This window comes from Mauremys reevesii, linkage group 2 (genome assembly GCF_016161935.1).
Source record: "Mauremys reevesii isolate NIE-2019 linkage group 2, ASM1616193v1, whole genome shotgun sequence".
Taxonomy (NCBI): Eukaryota; Metazoa; Chordata; order Testudines; family Geoemydidae; genus Mauremys; species Mauremys reevesii.
The window spans coordinates 153,182,579-153,201,971 of record NC_052624.1 but is presented as its reverse complement, the minus strand read 5'-3'; the positions used below and the strand labels follow the sequence as shown (position 1 = coordinate 153,201,971).

The 19,393-nt window shown below is 41.2% G+C and overlaps 1 protein-coding gene across 4 annotated transcripts in view; it reads left to right on the top strand.

Annotated features, from left to right (window-relative positions):
• Positions 1–15,003, top strand: part of PPP2R2A (protein phosphatase 2 regulatory subunit Balpha) — a 74,512-nt gene extending 59,509 nt beyond the window's left edge. For all 4 annotated transcript variants that reach the window (XM_039522212.1, XM_039522213.1, XM_039522214.1 and 1 more), the window contains exons 4-10: positions 3,982–4,147; positions 5,367–5,479; positions 5,890–6,067; positions 7,175–7,339; positions 8,753–8,922; positions 9,491–9,582; positions 14,018–15,003. In XM_039522212.1, the coding sequence (XP_039378146.1) occupies positions 3,982–4,147; positions 5,367–5,479; positions 5,890–6,067; positions 7,175–7,339; positions 8,753–8,922; positions 9,491–9,582; positions 14,018–14,297 (1,164 nt within the window). In that variant the 3' untranslated portion in view covers positions 14,298–15,003. The remainder of the gene's footprint in view (positions 1–3,981; positions 4,148–5,366; positions 5,480–5,889; positions 6,068–7,174; positions 7,340–8,752; positions 8,923–9,490; positions 9,583–14,017) is intronic.
• The last annotated feature ends 4,390 nt before the right edge of the window (positions 15,004–19,393 follow it).

The window sequence follows — 19,393 nt, the reverse complement described above, 5'->3', positions numbered from 1 at the left end:
TATTTTACCCCAAGGCTCACCCTGAGAGAAAAGGCTAGTCTTCATACTCTGGAAGTGAGAGGGGCTCCTGCCATCTACCTTGATAGAATAAGTCCCTTCAGGGCCTCTTCCAGACTCTTTATCTCCTTTTCTGAAAGGGTGAAGAGGCAACCAATTTCTACTCAGAGACTGTCAAAGTGAGTTTCAAGATGCATCTTAGCTTATTACAAAGCATCTGGAGCACAGCCCCCACTTCGAGTGACTCTGCCTCTGCTAGGGCTCAGTCAACCTCAATAGTGCCCATAGGCACAAAATATTTTGAAGAACTCCAGCTACCCCACAGGTAAGTAATTTCTCCTTCAGTTCCCAGCTCTGCCACAGACTTCATATGTCGCCTTGGGCAAGTCATTTAACCTCCATTCTCCCCCCCAATCTGTAGAATGCAGATATTTCCTACTTCACATGAACATTCTGGAGATTAATTCATTTGTGTTCAGAAATCACACTCTGGTGATGGGGACCATAGAAATATGTCAGTGGTGAAGAGCAGAAAACCTACCCTCAAAATAGAGCCTTGGGAGCAGATATGTTGACTACTTTCCTGAGATGTCAGGGAATGAGTTCAGAAAAATGGATGCCCTAATAATACACCAGAATTTATTTTGTAACTACTTGTGTGTGACCTTGTCAGGGGCTGTTTTATAAATAAGGTTATTTACACAGGAGCATTTTTATATACCTTAGATTCATATAGCACCTTTCATCAGAAAGCATTCCAGAGTTCTTTATAACCTGTAGAGAGCATCACTGAAATGAGATTCCTCTGTATAGTTACATAAGCTTGTGTAACTTCATCCACCACTGACATGTTACCATCTCTGAGCAGCTGTTCAACAGTACAAAGTAAACAGTGTTACATAAGATAGGACAGGAAATAAATATTGTATCCAATTGAAACTTCACGAGGAACTCATGAAGGTGGACTGTAATTATCTTAGTTGGAATTTGACTTAGGGGGACTGGGGTTTATTCCTCTTACTTTTTTATGTTTAGTTCTATGATATCCTAAATGACTCAAAGGACCTTTTGCTTTTCATCCTAAAGATGGTGTCTCCTACATTATAGAACCCTCTAGCCCTGTATATTTTTTTATTAATCGACAAAACAAGTGTATGTCAATCTGAATAATTGAGTTTAATATTGACTTGAGTAGAGAACACCACTGAATCATGACCAGCACATCCTTCAGCACAATAGCTTTATCTTGGAAGTCTCCCATTCAGTGTACTGACTGCTTGACCCTGCTTGACTTGTTAGGCATGATTGAAACACAACAGCAAGTTCCTTCCTCTTTCTAGGATGGGAGGCCAAAATAATTGTTGGGTGTTAAATAGTGTGATTTCTAAGGCAGCTTTCTTCTCCTTGCTTCTGGCTTACTCTACAACATGATAAATTCTAATAACTACTCATCTTCATTAAAATGTAAGGATGTGGTACAAGACAAAAGGATTTGAACATAAGAATGGCCATACTGGGTCAGGCCAAAGGTCTATCAAGCCCAGTATCCTATCCTGTCCTAACCTGAACAGACAGGTTATCATCAAGTGATCCATGCCCTGTCACCCAATCCCAGAAAATGTAATGCGTTTGGGGCCAACAATGATCATACCAGGTAATAACTTTGGGGTGAGGCAGAGGGGCACAATCGTGGATGAATGGACCTGAGTCATATGTAAAGGGAGGAACAAGTTTCACAACCCAGAGCTCGTCACAGCAAAGGCATGATTCACTTGTCAACCTAAGATGGTGATGGTGGGATTGCAAGAACCTAGGTGGGATATGAAAGCACTCAAGATTTGAAGCTAGAAGTGTGCTCAGCTATGGACTGTTTCAAAAACCACTTCCTTCCTGGTTGCTCTTCACATAAGAGGAGGTCAAGTTCCTTCAGTGTGAGAGTGGCTTTAAGGAATCGCTACATAAAACACAGCTTTTTAGCAGGGAGAGCAGCAGCCTGTGTAAGATTTGAGGCTTCCTGTCATTCCAGGCAGTTCTCCCATCCATCCAGGGTGCCCTCAGAGCATAGGCTGTCAATCATAACTGTGCTTTTAATATTAAAGTTATGCTGGCTAAAGGTGATACAGTAGAATGGGGTGGCCATCCTGTGACTCCGGAGCCACCTGCGGCTCTTCAAAAGTTAATATGCGACTCCTTGTACAGGCACAGACTCCAGGACTGGAGCTACAGGCGCCAACTTTCCAATGTGCTTGGGGGTGCTCACTGCTCAACCTCTGGCTCTGCTACAGGCCCTGCCCCCACTCCACCACTTCATGCCCCCTCCCCTGAGCCTGGTGCCCTCGCTCCTGCCCCCAGAGACTCCTGCATGCCACAAAACAGCTGATTGGGAGGGAGGGGGAGGCGCTGATCGGCGGGGCTACCGGTAGGTGGGAGGCGCTGGTAGCAGGGCAGGGGAGTTGATGGGGGCTGCTGACGTATTACTGTGGCTCTTGGGCAATGTACATTGGTAAATTCTGGCTCCTTCTCCGGCTCAGGTTGGCCACTCCTGCAGTCAAACCTCAGTTTGGAACACTTCAGGACTGGAGGTTGTTTGTAACTCCGAACAAAACGTTATGGTTGTTCTTTCCAAAGTTTACAATTGAACATTGACTTAATACAGCTTTGAAACTTTACTATACAGAAGAAGAATGCTGTTTACCCCTTCCGCCCCCCCCCCCCTTTTTTTTAAGTAGTTTAACACTGTACTGGACTGTGTTTGCATTATTTTGTTTTGTTTTGTCACTGCTGCTGCCTGATTGCATACTTTTTTCAAATGAGGCGTCTAGTTGACTGGTCAGTTCGTTAACTCTCTTGTTTGTAACTTTGAGATTTCACTGTAGAAGCTGTGACTTCTCTTTTTTCCAGTGTAGCTTCCCAAAAGGAAGGAAAAAGGGTTTCTAAGAAAACAGGAACTAAGACTGTTCAGGGGTGGAAGAGCTGATTTATATATACACCTCTACCCCGATATAACACTGTCCTCGGGAGTCAAAAAATTCTTACCGTGTTATAGGTGAAACCACGTTATATCGAATGTGCTTTGATCCGCCGGAGTGCGCAGCCCTGCCCCAGCGGAGCACTGCTTTACTGCGTTATATCCAAATTCGTGTTATATTGGGTTGTGTTATATCTGGGTAGAGGTGTATGTATATCTGGCTTGCACTGTGGTTGCATTTGGGATTCTCACCACTTGAGCAGCAGGTCAGTCTTCCCCAGAGTAGATTAACCCAATGTGCAGCAGAGAGAGTCTTCTGGAAACTTTGGGGACTATACTCCCTTGGAAACTACATATTCTGTGGGGTGGATGAGACACTCAACACAATTTTAGTAAGTTTTTTTTTTTTTTAAACTTTAAAGGTTTCTTAGCTCTGAGGGCTGGTTATTTGCAAAGTTAGAAGATTCAAAGTTCAGCTGTTTTGAGTTATTTACAGGGGGCAAGTGACTCTGTTGTAAACTGTGCACAAGTAGCTTAGAGGACTGAAGGATTTTTTCTGAAAGTTTAAACATTGTGATCACATTGAAACAAAGTATGGAAAGTGACAGCCCAAAAAGAAAACTGAGAAAGTTGAGTGAGTGAAAAGAGGAGATTGGTTAAAAATGAAGTGGCTGTGCAACTATACTGTCTTTGTGCTGCATCAAAAGCAACAAAACGTACTTAGCACTTCTGTGGTGCTGAAACTTTACCCAAACCCTTATGAAATGGTTGAGCCCTGTTGCATCCATTTTGTAGAATTGGAAAAACGAGGCACAGGGAAGTTGCAGCCTGTCAGAGGCTATACAACAAGACTGGCAAAGGCAGGCATAGTCCTGGCTACCAGTCTCCTGTTTGAACCATTAGTTTACATGTGCATTCTGTGTAAACATCCCCCCCTACAATCTTAGTACACATGTGCACTGCATATAAGCCTTTATCATGTAATTCTCAGAAACAAATATTTTCTCTCTTTTTAGAACAAAATCCAGTCTCTCAGCAGAGGGGAATACAATGTTTACAGTACTTTTCAAAGCCATGAACCAGAATTTGACTACTTGAAAAGTTTAGAAATTGAAGAAAAGATCAACAAAATTAGGTGGTTACCCCAGAAAAATGCTGCTCAGTTTTTATTGTCTACAAACGGTAAGTTTTTTTTTTTTTATTGTACACAGTAAGCTTGAAAGCAGAATACAGCTCTGTAGAATGAATCTCAAATTCTCTGCTCCTCTTTCTGCCCTTACTTACAGCATACTTACCTTTGACTAGCATCTTAAGATTCAAAGGCCAGTCCTTTACTCAGAAAAATCTGTTCTGAGTCGAGCAGTGGCCAATAGCTTGATGCTACAGAGAATGGGGAAGAAAACCCCTATATTTGTGAAATGCTATATGTTTGGAGGAAAAATTCTTCCGGATACTGTTTTGATCAGTTTATTCCACAAATCATGAGTTTTTATAATATTTAGATGTTTAATGCCATCTGCAATCTACACAATGCAATAAATGGATAATTTGTGCTTGGTTTAATTGTATCTGGGTATCTAAAAGAGTTTACATGTAAACCTTTTCACTATTAGCATGGATTTGTTAATTTGAAGGTTTTTCAGATCTGACTGTCTTTTTTTAAACTAAATGTCAGTCTAAGGCTGTGGTCCCCAACCTTTTTCGTCTGGCACCACGGAGGACAGTGGTGGCGGACGAGCATCCGCTGAAATGCTGCAGAAATTTGTCAGTGGCAAGCAGCGTCATCCAGAGGTGTCGGCCAGTACGCAAGCGCACTTAGACTCCCTGGTGGGCGCCATGACCCCCACGGGCACCACGTTGGGGACCCCTGGTCTAAGGGCTTGGCTATACACGGGTTGTACTGCTTTAACTATACTGCTTTACTTAAAGCAGTACAATCCCCCCTAGTGTGAACAGTTATACTGGCATAAAGATGCTCTCTACCAATTTTGCTCTTCCTGTACAGGAAGGGCAATAAACTATATTGGCATAAGGCACCTTTATAGTGACAAAACTGCATCTACATGGGGGCTTGTAGTGGTTTAACGGTTTTGCTTTAAAAAAAAAAATCAACCAAAATACTGGTACAAAAACTTTGTGTAGACCAGGTTGCAAGTGCATTTTAACTTTCCCAGTTCATTTCAACCTAATTGTAAGTTGAGGCAACAGTCACATCCAACAAAATATGCATCTCCATTAGCTTTCAGAGTTTTTGTGGTGTTTATATATGTAGATAGATAATCCTGACAGGCTCACTTGAAAAATGAATACTGAAATGATCCAAAAATACCAGTTGTGAAAAGAAAGCGGCCTCATGCTTGAACTTTCATTTGAACTTGGACAACTCATTAATTTGTTGCAGATAAAACAATAAAGTTATGGAAAATAAGTGAAAGGGACAAAAGACCGGAGGGCTATAACTTGAAGGAAGAAGATGGGCGGTATAGGGACCCTTCTACAGTTACAACACTACGGGTGAGTAGCTCCTCTATCTAGTGGGAGAGTCCTCAGAGTCACCATCTGAGGGTAAGTAAGTATTTAGCCTCATTTAATAGATCGGGATCTAAGGCAGAGGCAGTTTGAGTGACTTTCTCAAGGTCCCATATATAAGTCTGTGGCTCAGCTGGCAATAGAAGTCAGAACTCCTGACTCCATGTGCCAGTCATTCTCTGCAAGACCATGCTTTGTATAGTGATATTAACCATGAGCTTCCTATGGTGTCCCACATATTGTACACCAGCAGTTCCTTGCCTGCTATGCACAGGACATTGATTTCCGAAGTGGCTTCTAGGTCAGGCTGGTGGAGGTGCATTGGATGGGTGGCTGTCGGTACACATTTATATTACATGCACACCTTATATTTTGTGTTTTCTTGTATTTTTCAGGTGCCAGTATTCAGACCCATGGATCTTATGGTTGAAGCCAGTCCACGAAGAATATTTGCAAATGCTCACACGTATCACATCAACTCTATCTCCATCAATAGTGATTATGAAACATACCTATCTGCAGATGACTTGCGGATTAATCTGTGGCACCTAGAAATTACAGACAGAAGTTTTAGTATCTTTTTATCGGAGAAAGACTTTTTGCCATAACCAAAGTTGTTAGATTTCTCTTTTCCCTTGAAGTGTTGTATGCTTAAGACATCTTCCATTTCTTAGTTATTTTTCAGTTGCAATTGCAGAGAATATTGCTACTGGCATGCCAATACCCGAGGATCCTTTTTAGGCAACATAAGGCAAAGCAGAGTTATGATTAATGTTAGTTGTTTTCCTGGCAAAAAATTAGGGCAAAATCATGGCATTGGTTACTAGAAAGGAGGAAAAGGTAAAGCTCCAGGAACACAAGGGGAGCAGGGCTGGAAAGAGAACGATTTGAAAGTATTTGTCTTTTGAAACGAATCTTGAGCTACGTTATGGGTCCAATCTGCGAGAGAGGTACCATCGTCAGTCCTTCAAATTATTGGTCTGCTGCAGAACTTCCCAGCCCCCTTCTCTCTCTGTGTTCCCCTGCCGCCCCACCACTCCACTTCTGCACACATGCGTAAAGGTTCTAGGTCTCTAGAATCACAGGAGTATATTCAGCCGCTGCTGTGTGGGGAGCAGGAGCTGGAGCAGTGGGCAAATAAGGAGTCTCAGAGTTTTTGAGGGGAAAAAACCCAACAGGAAATCACAAAATCCATGACTCCCATGACAATCAGCCTTGGTTATGTTGCAGCATTTGGTGAAATTAGACGCAGGCCAGCTGATGCTCTAGAGAGCGAAACTGAACAACTGATGTAGTGCAAAATCATTTTTTTAGAATGTTGGATTTTAATTATTTTAAGCTCATAAAATATATTGGTGATTGTTGCTTACTAGATTATAGAAAAAATTTAAAATGACGGCATGTTTATATTTCAGGACTGGTTTTATAGACAATTAAAATAAGACGATGTTTCCATTTTTCGAGTAGATAAATAACCCCCAGAGGGAGCCTGTAGCAGAGTCCTGTCTCCCAGTTCCCTGCTGCCACACTGCTACCTTCCTCTTTTGATTGTTTTATGTTTGTCTGTTTTAGATAGCCATTTATTGGTGATTGGAGAGGCTTTGTGGAATAAATGTATAAAGCTGTATAAGTGTGTTCTGAAAATTTGTAGAGAGAATTCCTTAATAAAACGCTTTCTAGATATTGTAGATATTAAGCCTGCCAACATGGAAGAGCTGACAGAGGTGATAACGGCTGCAGAGTTCCATCCTAACAGCTGTAATACATTTGTATACAGCAGTAGTAAAGGAACAATTCGTCTGTGTGACATGAGAGCATCGGCACTCTGTGACAGACATTCAAAATGTGAGTTCTACTTTGTTATTGATTTCCTTTTCCCCCACCCCCGTTTTTTAAAGCATTCAGCATTTCAGTACTAGAGAAAGCTATGGGCTTATCTACACTTGAAATGCTACAACTGAGCCACTGTAGATGCTACCTATGCTGAGGGGAGGGGTTCTCTCATCAGCAAAGGTAATTCACCTCCCTGAGAAGTGGTAGCTTGGGTCAACAGAAGAATTCTTCTGTTAACCCCGGTAGACAGTGCTAGGTCAAGTTGGCTTAACTACGCTGCTTGGGGTGTGGATATTTCAGACCCAGGAGTGATGTAGTTAAGCCAACTTAATTTTCTAGTGTAGACAGTGCTATGTGTAGTCTAAGCATCAAGTACTGTAAACTGGGGCTTTTGTCAATAAATTTCTAACACACCTCACTGAGCGTGTATAGTGAATTTCCTTAGTATGGGGGAAAAGAGGAAAAAAACAACAACAAAATCTTAGTGGGATGTTGGGTTTATCTCCTTGCTTGAGTGAAAACAGTAACTTAATGTTACTGCAACTTAAAAAATTATGCCAGAGGACTGGTTAATTGAGAGGATTGGAAACAGCTTAATGCAGCCTTTAACTTTTTAAATTACTGGTTCAGTTCAAACTCAGGTCCGTAGCTAATGCTCAAGACTTGCACATGAGTACACCCTCCAAAAGTTAGATTCCTCACTCTCTTGGATTTTTTTTTTATTATTTCTATAATTTATAGAAAGCAATATGTATAGTGATTTGCCTTTACTTCTATCTTACATACACTTGATTCATTATCGCTTTAGAAGCTAAATCCAACATTTACTTCACCGTATGGAGGCCATATTACAGAGCTTTGTCTTTCTGAAATATTACATGTAATGGTAGCAAGGCTATCTATTCTAGCTCAGCTAATACATTGTTAATGTGTAATAAGCTTATTTGGGTATATCCTGTTTTAGCAGGGACTTGTATCCTGGACTTCTGAGGAGATGGACTCAGTGGTCCAAAGATCTTATATCTGACTGGTTTTAATTCTTCCAGCATTTTTGATGTTACAGCCTTAGGCCATGGATATAAGTGGCATTTGCCGTATACATCAGTATGCAACTTTTAATGTTCTTGTGCCAATATTTCTTATGGCAATAAGTTTTCTTCCTTCATCTGGCCATCAAACACTAGATAACTAACAGCACCTGCAGTGTTTCTAATCAGTCTGTGTAGTATGATGCGTATGCTGTATTAGGGTATGGGAAAGGCTCCTCAATCTGTGCATGTATAAAATGCAGTCCCAGAACCATTTGAGATTTTTGCCAAGGTTCATATTGAAATGATTGTTTTGAAGCATGAGAGTTTGTATGGAATTAGCTTAGTTTTGAATAGATGTGCTTTGCTGATCGGCATGCCTGTTTTTTACTTATAGTGTTTGAAGAACCAGAAGACCCTAGCAACAGATCGTTTTTCTCTGAAATCATCTCTTCCATATCTGATGTAAAATTCAGCCATAGTGGTCGATATATGATGACTAGAGATTATCTGTCAGTGAAGATCTGGGATTTAAATATGGAAAACAGACCTGTGGAAACATACCAGGTATTCAGTGAAATTTCATAAAGTGGTATTATAAACTTTGGAAGTATGTCATGTCCTGAGTATGGCTGTGATCCCATAATTGGATCTGTGTGTACAGATCCCTGTTCCTATGCAGAGCTTCAGCAAAGACAGTGGGGCACAAAGACACACACGGGTCTGCTCTCTGTGATCTGATTGTAGGATTAAGATCTACATTTTAACATGTATGACATGCTTTTTCTCGTGGGGTGGGACTCAGGAAGGGTGCAATAAGCGTGACTTGCATTCTGGGCCACAAGTTAGCATAGTGATGGTGTTTTGCAACATCAGAGAGGAGACCAGAGTTCACACCTTTCTGCCTGGGCACCAGGAGGCAGTATTGTGCAGGACACTTGCTCAGTTTAGGGACAGTCCAGTGCCATGGAGTGAATTGTGACGCTCCCTGACAACTTAGAGGGTGGACTGAGATTATCTGAAGGGGGGCCCGTTCCGTTTTCCTTAAGAGTCAAGAGTTTTCCTTGGTCTCTGTGTAGCTTGCTTGGACACTTTCATGCTTTTTCAAATATTAAAGAAGCTTTTTTCCCCTTAGGTGCATGAATACCTCAGAAGTAAACTTTGTTCTCTGTATGAGAATGACTGCATTTTTGACAAATTTGAGTGCTGTTGGAATGGATCGGACAGGCAAGTCTAACTGTTTTTCTTCACATATTTAAGCCTTAGTTTTGGGAATGGGAAGCAGCACTATGGGTTCCTTCTGACATGAGAAATTCAAAATGTAGCCTCAAATGTATGAATCCTTTCCTTCTTGGGTTTGGTTGTATTTTACAGTGTTATGAGCTAATGTAATGTATATTAGCCCTTACTGTGGGAGTCTTGCAATTTGATATGCAGGGATTGAGAATCCACCCATGTAGATTTTATTGCTGGATTGAGGCCTTTGATACTCTTTACCCTGGAGAGTATATATTTCTTATGACTGTAAGTTGCCTAATATGCTTTGGAAGCTGTTGTTCTCATCAATAATCCTGTCTTGAAAATATGTAGATAACCCTCTAAGAATTTCATTTTTTTTTTAAATGACTTTTCAAGCTTGCCTTGCATGGCTGCCTCCCCAGTAATATTACTGTTAGCTTAAGTTGAATGATGATTAAAAAAAAAAAATGCATTGAGCCACTCATTTGCCAAATCTAAAGCAGCTCTTTGGATCCCCATCTGTTTCATCATGAGGGGAACAATCTCTTGAAACAAAACAGCTGTTTATCCAAATATTTGGATAATCTCTAAGCATATTTGCCTAACTGAAAATCTGCTATATTTTAATTTGGTGATCTTAAACTAGCCAACTCTAAGGTGGTGTATCAAAAATTGGGTATATTTTGGTCCTGATGCTCATGCAATTCTAGCAATGTACTTTGAGCCAAATTCAAAATTCTACTCCTTCTGGCTATTAGTAATTTCTTTCCAGGGTACACTCTGTTGACAGCCAGAAGGGCAATACTGACTGCTTACATGCAGAAATTCAAATGCTTGTCTTAATCACAGAACCTTGTAACAGGTTGTGATGTTTCCCAGGGTTGTGAGGTACCTCTCTACCACCTGTCCTTAGTGTGAGGATGTTTTCGGTGCCCGCTGTGGTTCAGCTCCCTGAATCTACTAGCCTCTGGCAACACAATTCTCCACAGGCCTTGCTCTCTCTGAACAGGTTAGCAGTAGGCACACACCAACTCTGGACTTTTCCGAGCATCCCTCTGGAGTGTTCAGACCTGTTGCACTGAACACTCACAGAGCTCTGATTCGCTACTCCCAAAGGAATAGCACACCCCAGCTTGCAAGGAGTCAACTCAGGATCCCCACTCATCTTAACATACAGCACTTAGATATAGTTATAGTGAAAACAAGAATAAGTTTAGTATCAAAGAACAGAGATTCAAGTAATAAGAATATTGGAAACAAATAGTTGCATACAAAACAAAATCATAACATGCTTTCTAGAACCTAAATTTAACTCTCAAGACATTCTCTTGTCTCCTACAAGAGACAGTCAGTGGTGAAAGAACAGGTTAAGGACTATTTAGAAAAGCTGGACATGCACAAGTCCATGGGGCCGGATGCACTGCATCCAAGGGTGCTGAGGGAGTTGGCGGATGTGATTGCGGAGCCATTGGCCAGTATCTTGGAAAACTCGTGGTGATCGGGGGAGTTGCCAGACGATTGAGAAAAGGCAAACATAGTGCCCATCTTCGAAAAAGGGAAGGAGGAGAATCCAGAGAACTACAGACTGCTCAGCCTTACCTCAGTCCCTGGAAAAATCATGGAGCAGGTCCTCAAGGAATCCATTTTGAAGAACTTGGAGGAGAGGAAGGTGATCAGGAACAGTCAACATGGATTCACCAAGGGGGAGTCATGCCTCACCAACCTGATTGCCTTCTGTGATGAAATAACTGGCTCTGTGGATATGGGGGAAGCAGTGGATGTGATATATCTTGACTCTAGCAAAGCTTTTGATACGGTCTCCCTCGGTATTCTTGCCAGCAAGTTATTGGATTGGATGAATGGACTAAAGGTGGATAGAAAGCTGGCTAGATCGTTGGGCTCAACGGGTAATGATCAACGGCTCAATGTCTAGTTGGCAGCTGGTATCAAGTGGAGTGCCCCAGGGGTCGGTCCTGGGTCCCATCTTCATTAATGATCTGGATAATGGGATGGATTGCACCCTCAGCAAGTTTTCAGATGACACAAAGCTGTGGGGAGAGGTAAATACGCTTGCAGGTAGGGATAGGATCCAGAGTGACCTAGACAAATTGGAGGATTGGGCCAAAAGAAATCTGATGAGGTTCAACAAGGACCAGTTCAGAGTCCTGCACTTTGGACGGAAGAATCCCATGCACTGCTACTGACTGGCTAAGCGACAGTTCTGCAGAAGAGGACCTGGGGATTACAGTGAACGAGAAGCTGGATAGGAGTCAACAGTGTGCCTTTGTTGACAAGAAGGCTAATGGCGTATTGGGCTGCATTAGTAGGAGCGTTGCCAGGGGATTGAGGGAAGTGATTATTCCCCTCTATTCGGCACTGGTGTGGCCACATCTGGAGTATTACATCCAGATTTGGACCCTCCACTAAAAGGATGTGGACAAATTGGAGAGAGTCCAGCAGAGGGCAATGAAAATGAAATTAGGGGGCTTGGGCACATGACTTATTAGGAGAGGCTAAGGGAACGGAGCTTATTTAGTCTGCAGAAGAGAAGAATGAGGGGGGATTGGATAGCAGCCTTCAACTACCTGAAAAGGGGTTCCAAAGACGATGGATCTAGACTGTTCTCAGTGGTAGCAGATGACAGAACAAGGAGGAATGGTCTCAAGTTGCAGTGGGGGAGGTCTAGGTTGGATATTAGGGAAAACTATTTCACTAGGAGGGTGGTGAAGCACTGGAATGGGTTACCTAGGGAGGTGGTGGAATCTCCTTCCTTACAGGTTTTTAAGGCCTGGCTTGACAAAGCCCTGGCTGGGATGATTTAGTTGGGGTTGGTCCTGCTTTGATCAGGGGGTTGGACTAGATGACCTCCTGAGGTCTCTTCCAACCCTGATATTTTATGAAGATAGCTTCCCCAAGTGCTCTCCCCAGGGTTCTCAACTAAATTGGCAGAGCCCCCCTTTCATAAAATTGAGTCCGCTGGCAATTTTTCTTCACAGATGGATGGATGCCAGGGTGTCCCTGCACTGCCAGATATAGCAGAAGAGACTTTCAAGGTTCACCTGAGTGCCTTCCTCCCCCCCGTTTACCTCTTCCTGTTAATTTCCTTCTGAAGTTCCCTTCAGCTCTTTACTAGCATTTGACTTAGTATGGTAATAGACTCCTCTTGTCTGTCACCCAGGGAGATAAGTGTCTGATAAGTTTTGTCTCAAGACATGCTACCTTTGAGTGACCTGCTTTCAACCACAGACCTAGAGAACATACATTTTAGTACATATACATAATTCCTCACATATTATCTGTACATGCATCTCACAGTGAGAGGGATGACCATTGTGACACAGGCTTTCAGTAAAAATCTTACATGTGTTCACCAAATTGGTCATGTGATCCCTATACTCCTGTGAACCCCTGTTGGCATCAAAAGATCCTTGGGTCACACAGGTATAATCTATAAGGCCTAATCCTGTGAAATATTGAGCATCTGTTGAAACATGCTGAGCAAACTAACTGCCCAAAGTCAGTTGGAGTTGAGGATGCTCAACCCCTTGTAGGATTGGGCCCATAATCATTTTAAAAACTGTTTAGCTCCCAAATTGGTCCTCTGTGATTCAGAAAATACTGCTGTTTTGAGTTGGGGTATGACCATATTTGATACTTCTTGAAGTTAATAACTTAGATGTTTTTCTGAAGTATTGCTTTGCACGGGGACTGTTTGTTGGTGTTAATTTTGGCACAATTGTGAATTCATGTGACAAAGAATTTACGTAGCGAGAGCTCCCAGTAACAAGGTCTTTGCAAAGGTAGTTGATTGAGTGGTTCTGGATAAAAATCTGAGTTGTACCTCTAGTGGCTTTTAAAATAGCTGTTTGGGGTGAAAAAATTCTATTGGCGGCTACAGGCCCTAGTTCTGTAAGGTTCCGAGTGCCCTCCTCTCCCACTGACTTCAAGAGCACATAGCATGGGTGATACAGCTTCTTACAGCAGCAGGCCCAAAATAGGCGACCTTGTTTCCTCACCAGTGTGCAACTCAAAAGATATTTTCTGAAAGGGTGAAGGGGAATGGAAAAGCAGGATTTCTGGGTTCTTGTAGGGTGGAAGGAGGATCTTGTGATTAAGACATTGGACTGGGAATTGGGTGATGAGTGGTTCACATGGGACCTTGAGTTAATCACTTACTCTTCCTGTGCGCCTCCGCTCCCTAGCTGTAAAATGTGAACACATACTTTATTTTCACTACCCTTTGTCTTCTCTGTTTGAATTGTAAGCTCTTTGGGCCAGGGACTCTTTCTATTTATACATACAGCGCCTAGCACTGTGGAGCCCTGTTCTCAGTTGAGGCCTCCAGGCACTACCGTAATACAAATAACTCCCTCTTTTTAAAATGTGGCATTTTTGGATTAATATTTAGTTTTCTTATTTCCAGTGTTGTCATGACGGGATCTTACAACAATTTCTTCAGAATGTTTGACAGAAACACGAAGCGAGACATCACCTTAGAAGCATCACGGGAAAATAATAAACCCCGCACTGTTTTGAAGCCCCGCAAAGTCTGTGCGAGTGGCAAGCGAAAGAAGGATGAAATTAGCGTTGACAGCCTAGACTTCAACAAGAAGATACTACATACAGCCTGGCATCCCAAGGAAAATATCATTGCTGTAGCTACTACAAACAACTTGTATATATTTCAAGACAAAGTGAATTAGGATTGGCATTCCTAACAGAAGAGTCCACTTCCTGCATAGTTGAGATAGTTGAATCTAGCATTTGTACCTGTAAATGAAAGAGAATAAAAGAGAGAGGTCCATTGTGGCACCCCTTTCCAGTGTTTAAAAATGTGCCATATGACACACTTTTTTTTAGCTACATGGAGAAAGCCCTGTTGATCCATCACAGTGGTGTTCTCCATGTTTGCTAGCCATTTAGGTGAGGGTAGGGCACTTTTTAATTTAATGACTACTTGCACCATCTTGCCTAATGGACTAGATTGGACTGTATCAACATTGGTTTACTCCACTTTTTATGCCTTCCATTGTGATGACGTCAAACACAGGGAAAGCCTTCAGTCATGCTATGGGATTTAATTGTGTAACCTCATTACTGTATCATTTGTGGCCCTTTTTTATTAAATGCAGCTCATTCTTGCTGTGGCTTGTAGCATTCCTCCTCCTGGACTCCCCCCTTCCCCCCCTTCATTCCCTCCACCCATCCCTGGTGGTGGCGTATAGAAAAAAATGAAATAAAGCACATGAAATGGGTCAGTTTGGGGTCAGTGGTAAAGGGGTCTATGTTGCGAACAAATGTTTTAATAAGCAGTTGACTGTAATCACTCCTTGCCATGTTTGGCACCAAAAAAGAGAAAATAAGGAAGAAAAAAAAAACTACTGAATAAAAGTGACAAAGAATGAAGAATCTGGGTTTTTTTCTCCTTTTTTTTAATCTACCTCTTTATACAAATATTCTGTGTTTTACCTTAGATGCATGAAAATAATGTCTTTTTGTAATGATTTTAACGAGTATTACTTATTATTTTTCAGCAGGCAGGGAAGAGAGGGAGGGTTTTCGCAACTGTCTGGATGTCATTCATGTATGAAAATGATCATTCTGACTCTGGTATTTATTGACCATTTCCATTTAAAAAACCTTGAAATGCTACCAGACTTTGCCATAGTCATGAACAGTAATTGACCTGTTCCGTCTCCTAAAAGCCCCTTTATCTGTTAATTAAACTATCCTTTATGTCTGAGTGTCTGAATTTGTAGAATTCAAATCCATTTATTGGGGACTAACTTTTTAATCTCATCCTAATTTTATGTAATGCTTTGTTTAGAATACAAAGCCAGTGTTTTTTAATTGTTGTTAAAATTCTTGTTCAACAGTATGATGTAGTAGAAAACTAATCTCAAGTGATTATAGATGAGAATTTACACTGCATTCTGAGTACATATATATTTTCTGTATTTTATTGCTATCACTGTCTGAATGGAAATGTAGATTACCATATGAGTGCTGCTCCTTTCTTCTGGCTTTTTAAAGCAATTAAAGATCAACTTTAAAAGGTACAATGATCAGAAAATGCTTGAAGTACAGAAACTGCATGAAATAAATCTTAATAGTTGTCTGTAAATTGATTTAAACTCTTTTTAAGTAAATAAGGCTTATCCAAAGATGAAGAATTGGATACTAACATTTTTAAAAGCTTGTGGGTTTTTACCTCCAATATGTTTTTGCTAATTGTGCTCTTCTGGTGCACTATAAGGTCTAAGTTGTACTTACCATTCAACAAACAGTCAATGGCGTTTTAGTCCATAGTAAAGCCTACCATTGATTGGGAGGAACTATACTTCTAAATCAACTATGTTTAAATTATTTTTGTGATTTAGTTGTAAGTAAAAACTTCTATAATGCTTCAATAACCCAATCAACGTAAACATTGTTTCTGCTGTAAAATGTTAGCAGGATTGCACATCGTTAACAGGATCACTGATGCAACACTATGCCTTAGTTTCATTCAAACTTGTATAGTGTTTTGGAAATGTTAAACGCTCTAAATATTTATTACATTTTGCTTTGCGTGGATACAATATATAACTCTTTTGTAACATTGACCTGTGAGGAATTTTGTGAGAGTATGAGCTATACCTTTATCCATTTTCATTTGTTGGCCTTACCAAAATTTAACACTCCTAGGGATCGTAACTGATGGGCAAGTCAAATATTAAGCCCCAGCCTCACATATTATTGTGCACTAGCTTAATTTTGCTCAAATTATTAGTCTCCTTGAAGTATTTGGAACTACTTGTGTGAGTAAAGTTAATTGCATACACAAGTGTCCCCAAGATCAAGGCTGAGGTTTGTTCATTACCCTGGTCATGGGAGTGGATAGGCAATTAGATTTTTTTGTGTGCCAGGGCTGATAAAGCAAAGATGGTTGTATGTCTAATCACATCTGTTGTTTTGGGACAATCTGAGTGTTCTGTAGGGGGTTGTGGCATCTGTAAGGAGTGCTGTTTTACTTGCATGTTTAACTTGTGTGTGTATTCTGGATGGCATATTGAATAGCTGAACATGTCGCTTATCAAAGACACGAAATTGAATCTGGGATGGAACGAAGATGCAGACTGAACAGGTAGATTTCACAAACAGCCTGAAGCACAACTTTCTAGCAATACTGAATTAAAGTAAAACTGCCTCTGGGACCTCTGTTGTGCTTGTCAGGAGTGCCCATGGTTTTAAAAGGATAAAGTGGCTTTAGGAGAGCCTGAACTTTGCCATGCCACTCCGTATCACTAACAAATCCCTCTCCCCCAAAACCAGCTACTGATTGAGGTTGCTAGATATTTTCCAACTATATATTATAATTCTTTAATCACACTGTCCATTGACGTACACTGTAAATCCTGCTGATCAGTTTATATGCTAATGCTAATTCTATTTTCTATTAATAAAAAGTATGCATAAGAATAAATGTACTTCTTCTGTCAGGTTGCTCTTTATCCACTACTCCCCTTATTTCATGAGGTTTTTCAGGTTACTAATATCTCTCTCTCCTCCCCCTTCCCCTCCCCCCCAAATGAAACAAACCACATTGCTTCATCTGCACTGCTACATCTGGACCTTTTCCTAGATAGCTGGGAGGGAAGGAGAGTTTGCAAGAAGATTCTGGTCCCTCCGCAGGAACAGAATCACAGGAAGCAGATGGTTCTCTTTAGGGGCCTGATCCAACTCCCTATTAAGACAATGCAAGCCTTTCAATCAACTTGAGTGGGTATTGACCCACATCCTATCAGACCAGTCTTGCCCCCTGACTGAAGTCTCTGACATTGTTGAAACACAGTCTTGCTCCTGTTTGACTAAAGGTGTGATTTTTAAATGGATTTAGTTAAATGGTGCAACCATCTGTGGAAAAACTGAAATTTTACAGATAAGTATTTAAACCAGTATAAGCCAATGTTCAACCAAATACTGTTTGCCCTGATTTAACTAAATCTGTTGTAAAACCAGTGCAACTTGTGTGTGTAGACACGGCCTGTGACAATGTTCCCTTTAACTTCTGTGGTGCAGTAACAGGCCCTAAATATGTTTTCTGCTGAGAATTGGCTATTGCCTTCATCTCCTAGCCATGTCAAATACACAGAAGGGGGGCTCTTCCCCCTATTCAGTGCCTAGCTAAATTTGGACTGCAACTTCCAATTTAGTCTTTGTATACGTTAAAGAGGAACACTTCTCTGTCCAAGCCACACTGGAAGAGAAGACCAGATGCAGTGGTTGAAGTAAAGAGGTGAGATTATTGCCCTCAGAAAAAGTAATCTGGTAATCAGAAAAGGGGGAAGTTTCCCAATTTAACATTTAAAACTATATTTTGGATAATTGGGGGGGCATGATTTAATATTCTGGATTATTTTATTAGGGGTATAGGATTTTTTTAAAATCATATTTCCTAGTTTTAATGTGTTTATTCTTATAAATTGGAATTGGACATCACAAGATATGCTTACTTGAGACTAGTCACGTCCGTGGTGCATGACAATGCATAGAAGGCACGTAGGTTCCCAACTCCAAACACGCCCTTCTGTCTAATTGAGCAATAGGAGACATGTCCACGGGCTGATCCATGTGATTTGCCTCTTGCTTATTAAAGGTATTTCTATTTGTGCCGGCTGGCCCCTTGAACTTGTCACGCATATTCACTCAGAAAGTTCCTTTTTAACTGGGCATTGAAAATTTGTCACATTCGTATTTATTAACACAAAGGAGTAACAGGTGAAAGCTGTTAGGAGGAGTGGCTGGAACAAGGGAAATAGAAAGATGCATGCATTTCTCTGCCTCAGTTTCCTTTCCACGGCAGAATATTCTTTGTGTGTGGACAGGGTCACCTGGTTTATCCAGTATTCTTAAGTTGCAGTACATGGCTACTGTGCTGAAACAAAATTTTTTCCTTGGACAGTCCATCCTCTTTCTCTTGCCTGCCCCATCTTCCTGTGTGTCTGGTCTCTGAGTCCTCCCCCAAGAGTCCTGTCTCTGTCTTGTTTGGGAATTTTCCATTCTCCCAATGTCTGCCACCTGCAGAGAGCAGGTAGAGGGAACTGGTTTCCCTAGGAGTTGGTTAGGCCTTGTCTACACTGCCACTTTACAGCACTGCCTTTTTTTTCTTGCTCAGGGAAAAAAAAAACGAGTGCTGCAGTTTTCAGTGTGTGCTGTAGTGTGTAGACAGTGCACCAGCACTGGGAGCTACTCCCCTCATGGGGGTGGTTTCAACTTGTAAGCCATGGTGGTTACACAGACTAGAGGCATTGCATGAAACAGCAACATAATATCAGACTGAATTCATAAATTATACAGATTTCCCCCCAAATCATCCATCCATATATATATATAATAAAAAAATAAAAAGCCCAATAGGTTAGGGGGGTCGTACTTTGCGTACCAGTGCTGCCAAATCTCATGTTTTTGTTGCGAGTCTGATAATTGTTTTCCTTAAATCCCCAGCTCATGGAATCAAGTGGATATGTGATGATTGTGGTTTTCACTCAAAGAAAAAGTAAGTTTCTAGCCCTCACGGCTGTGGAGAACACTTCAAAATGTGACCCTTGTGCACCCTAAAGGCTCAAAAAGTGGAACACAAACACTAGATCTATTATTTTTACACAATTTCATGATTTTAAAGCTAATATCACGATTTTTGGTGAGCCTGACTCATGATTTTTGAACACTTGGGCTTGGCAATACTGTCTCTAACTGCTGAAAATTCTTTGGAACCTCAGATTCATAACAGGATCAACTCAGCTCTTTCATTTGTGCC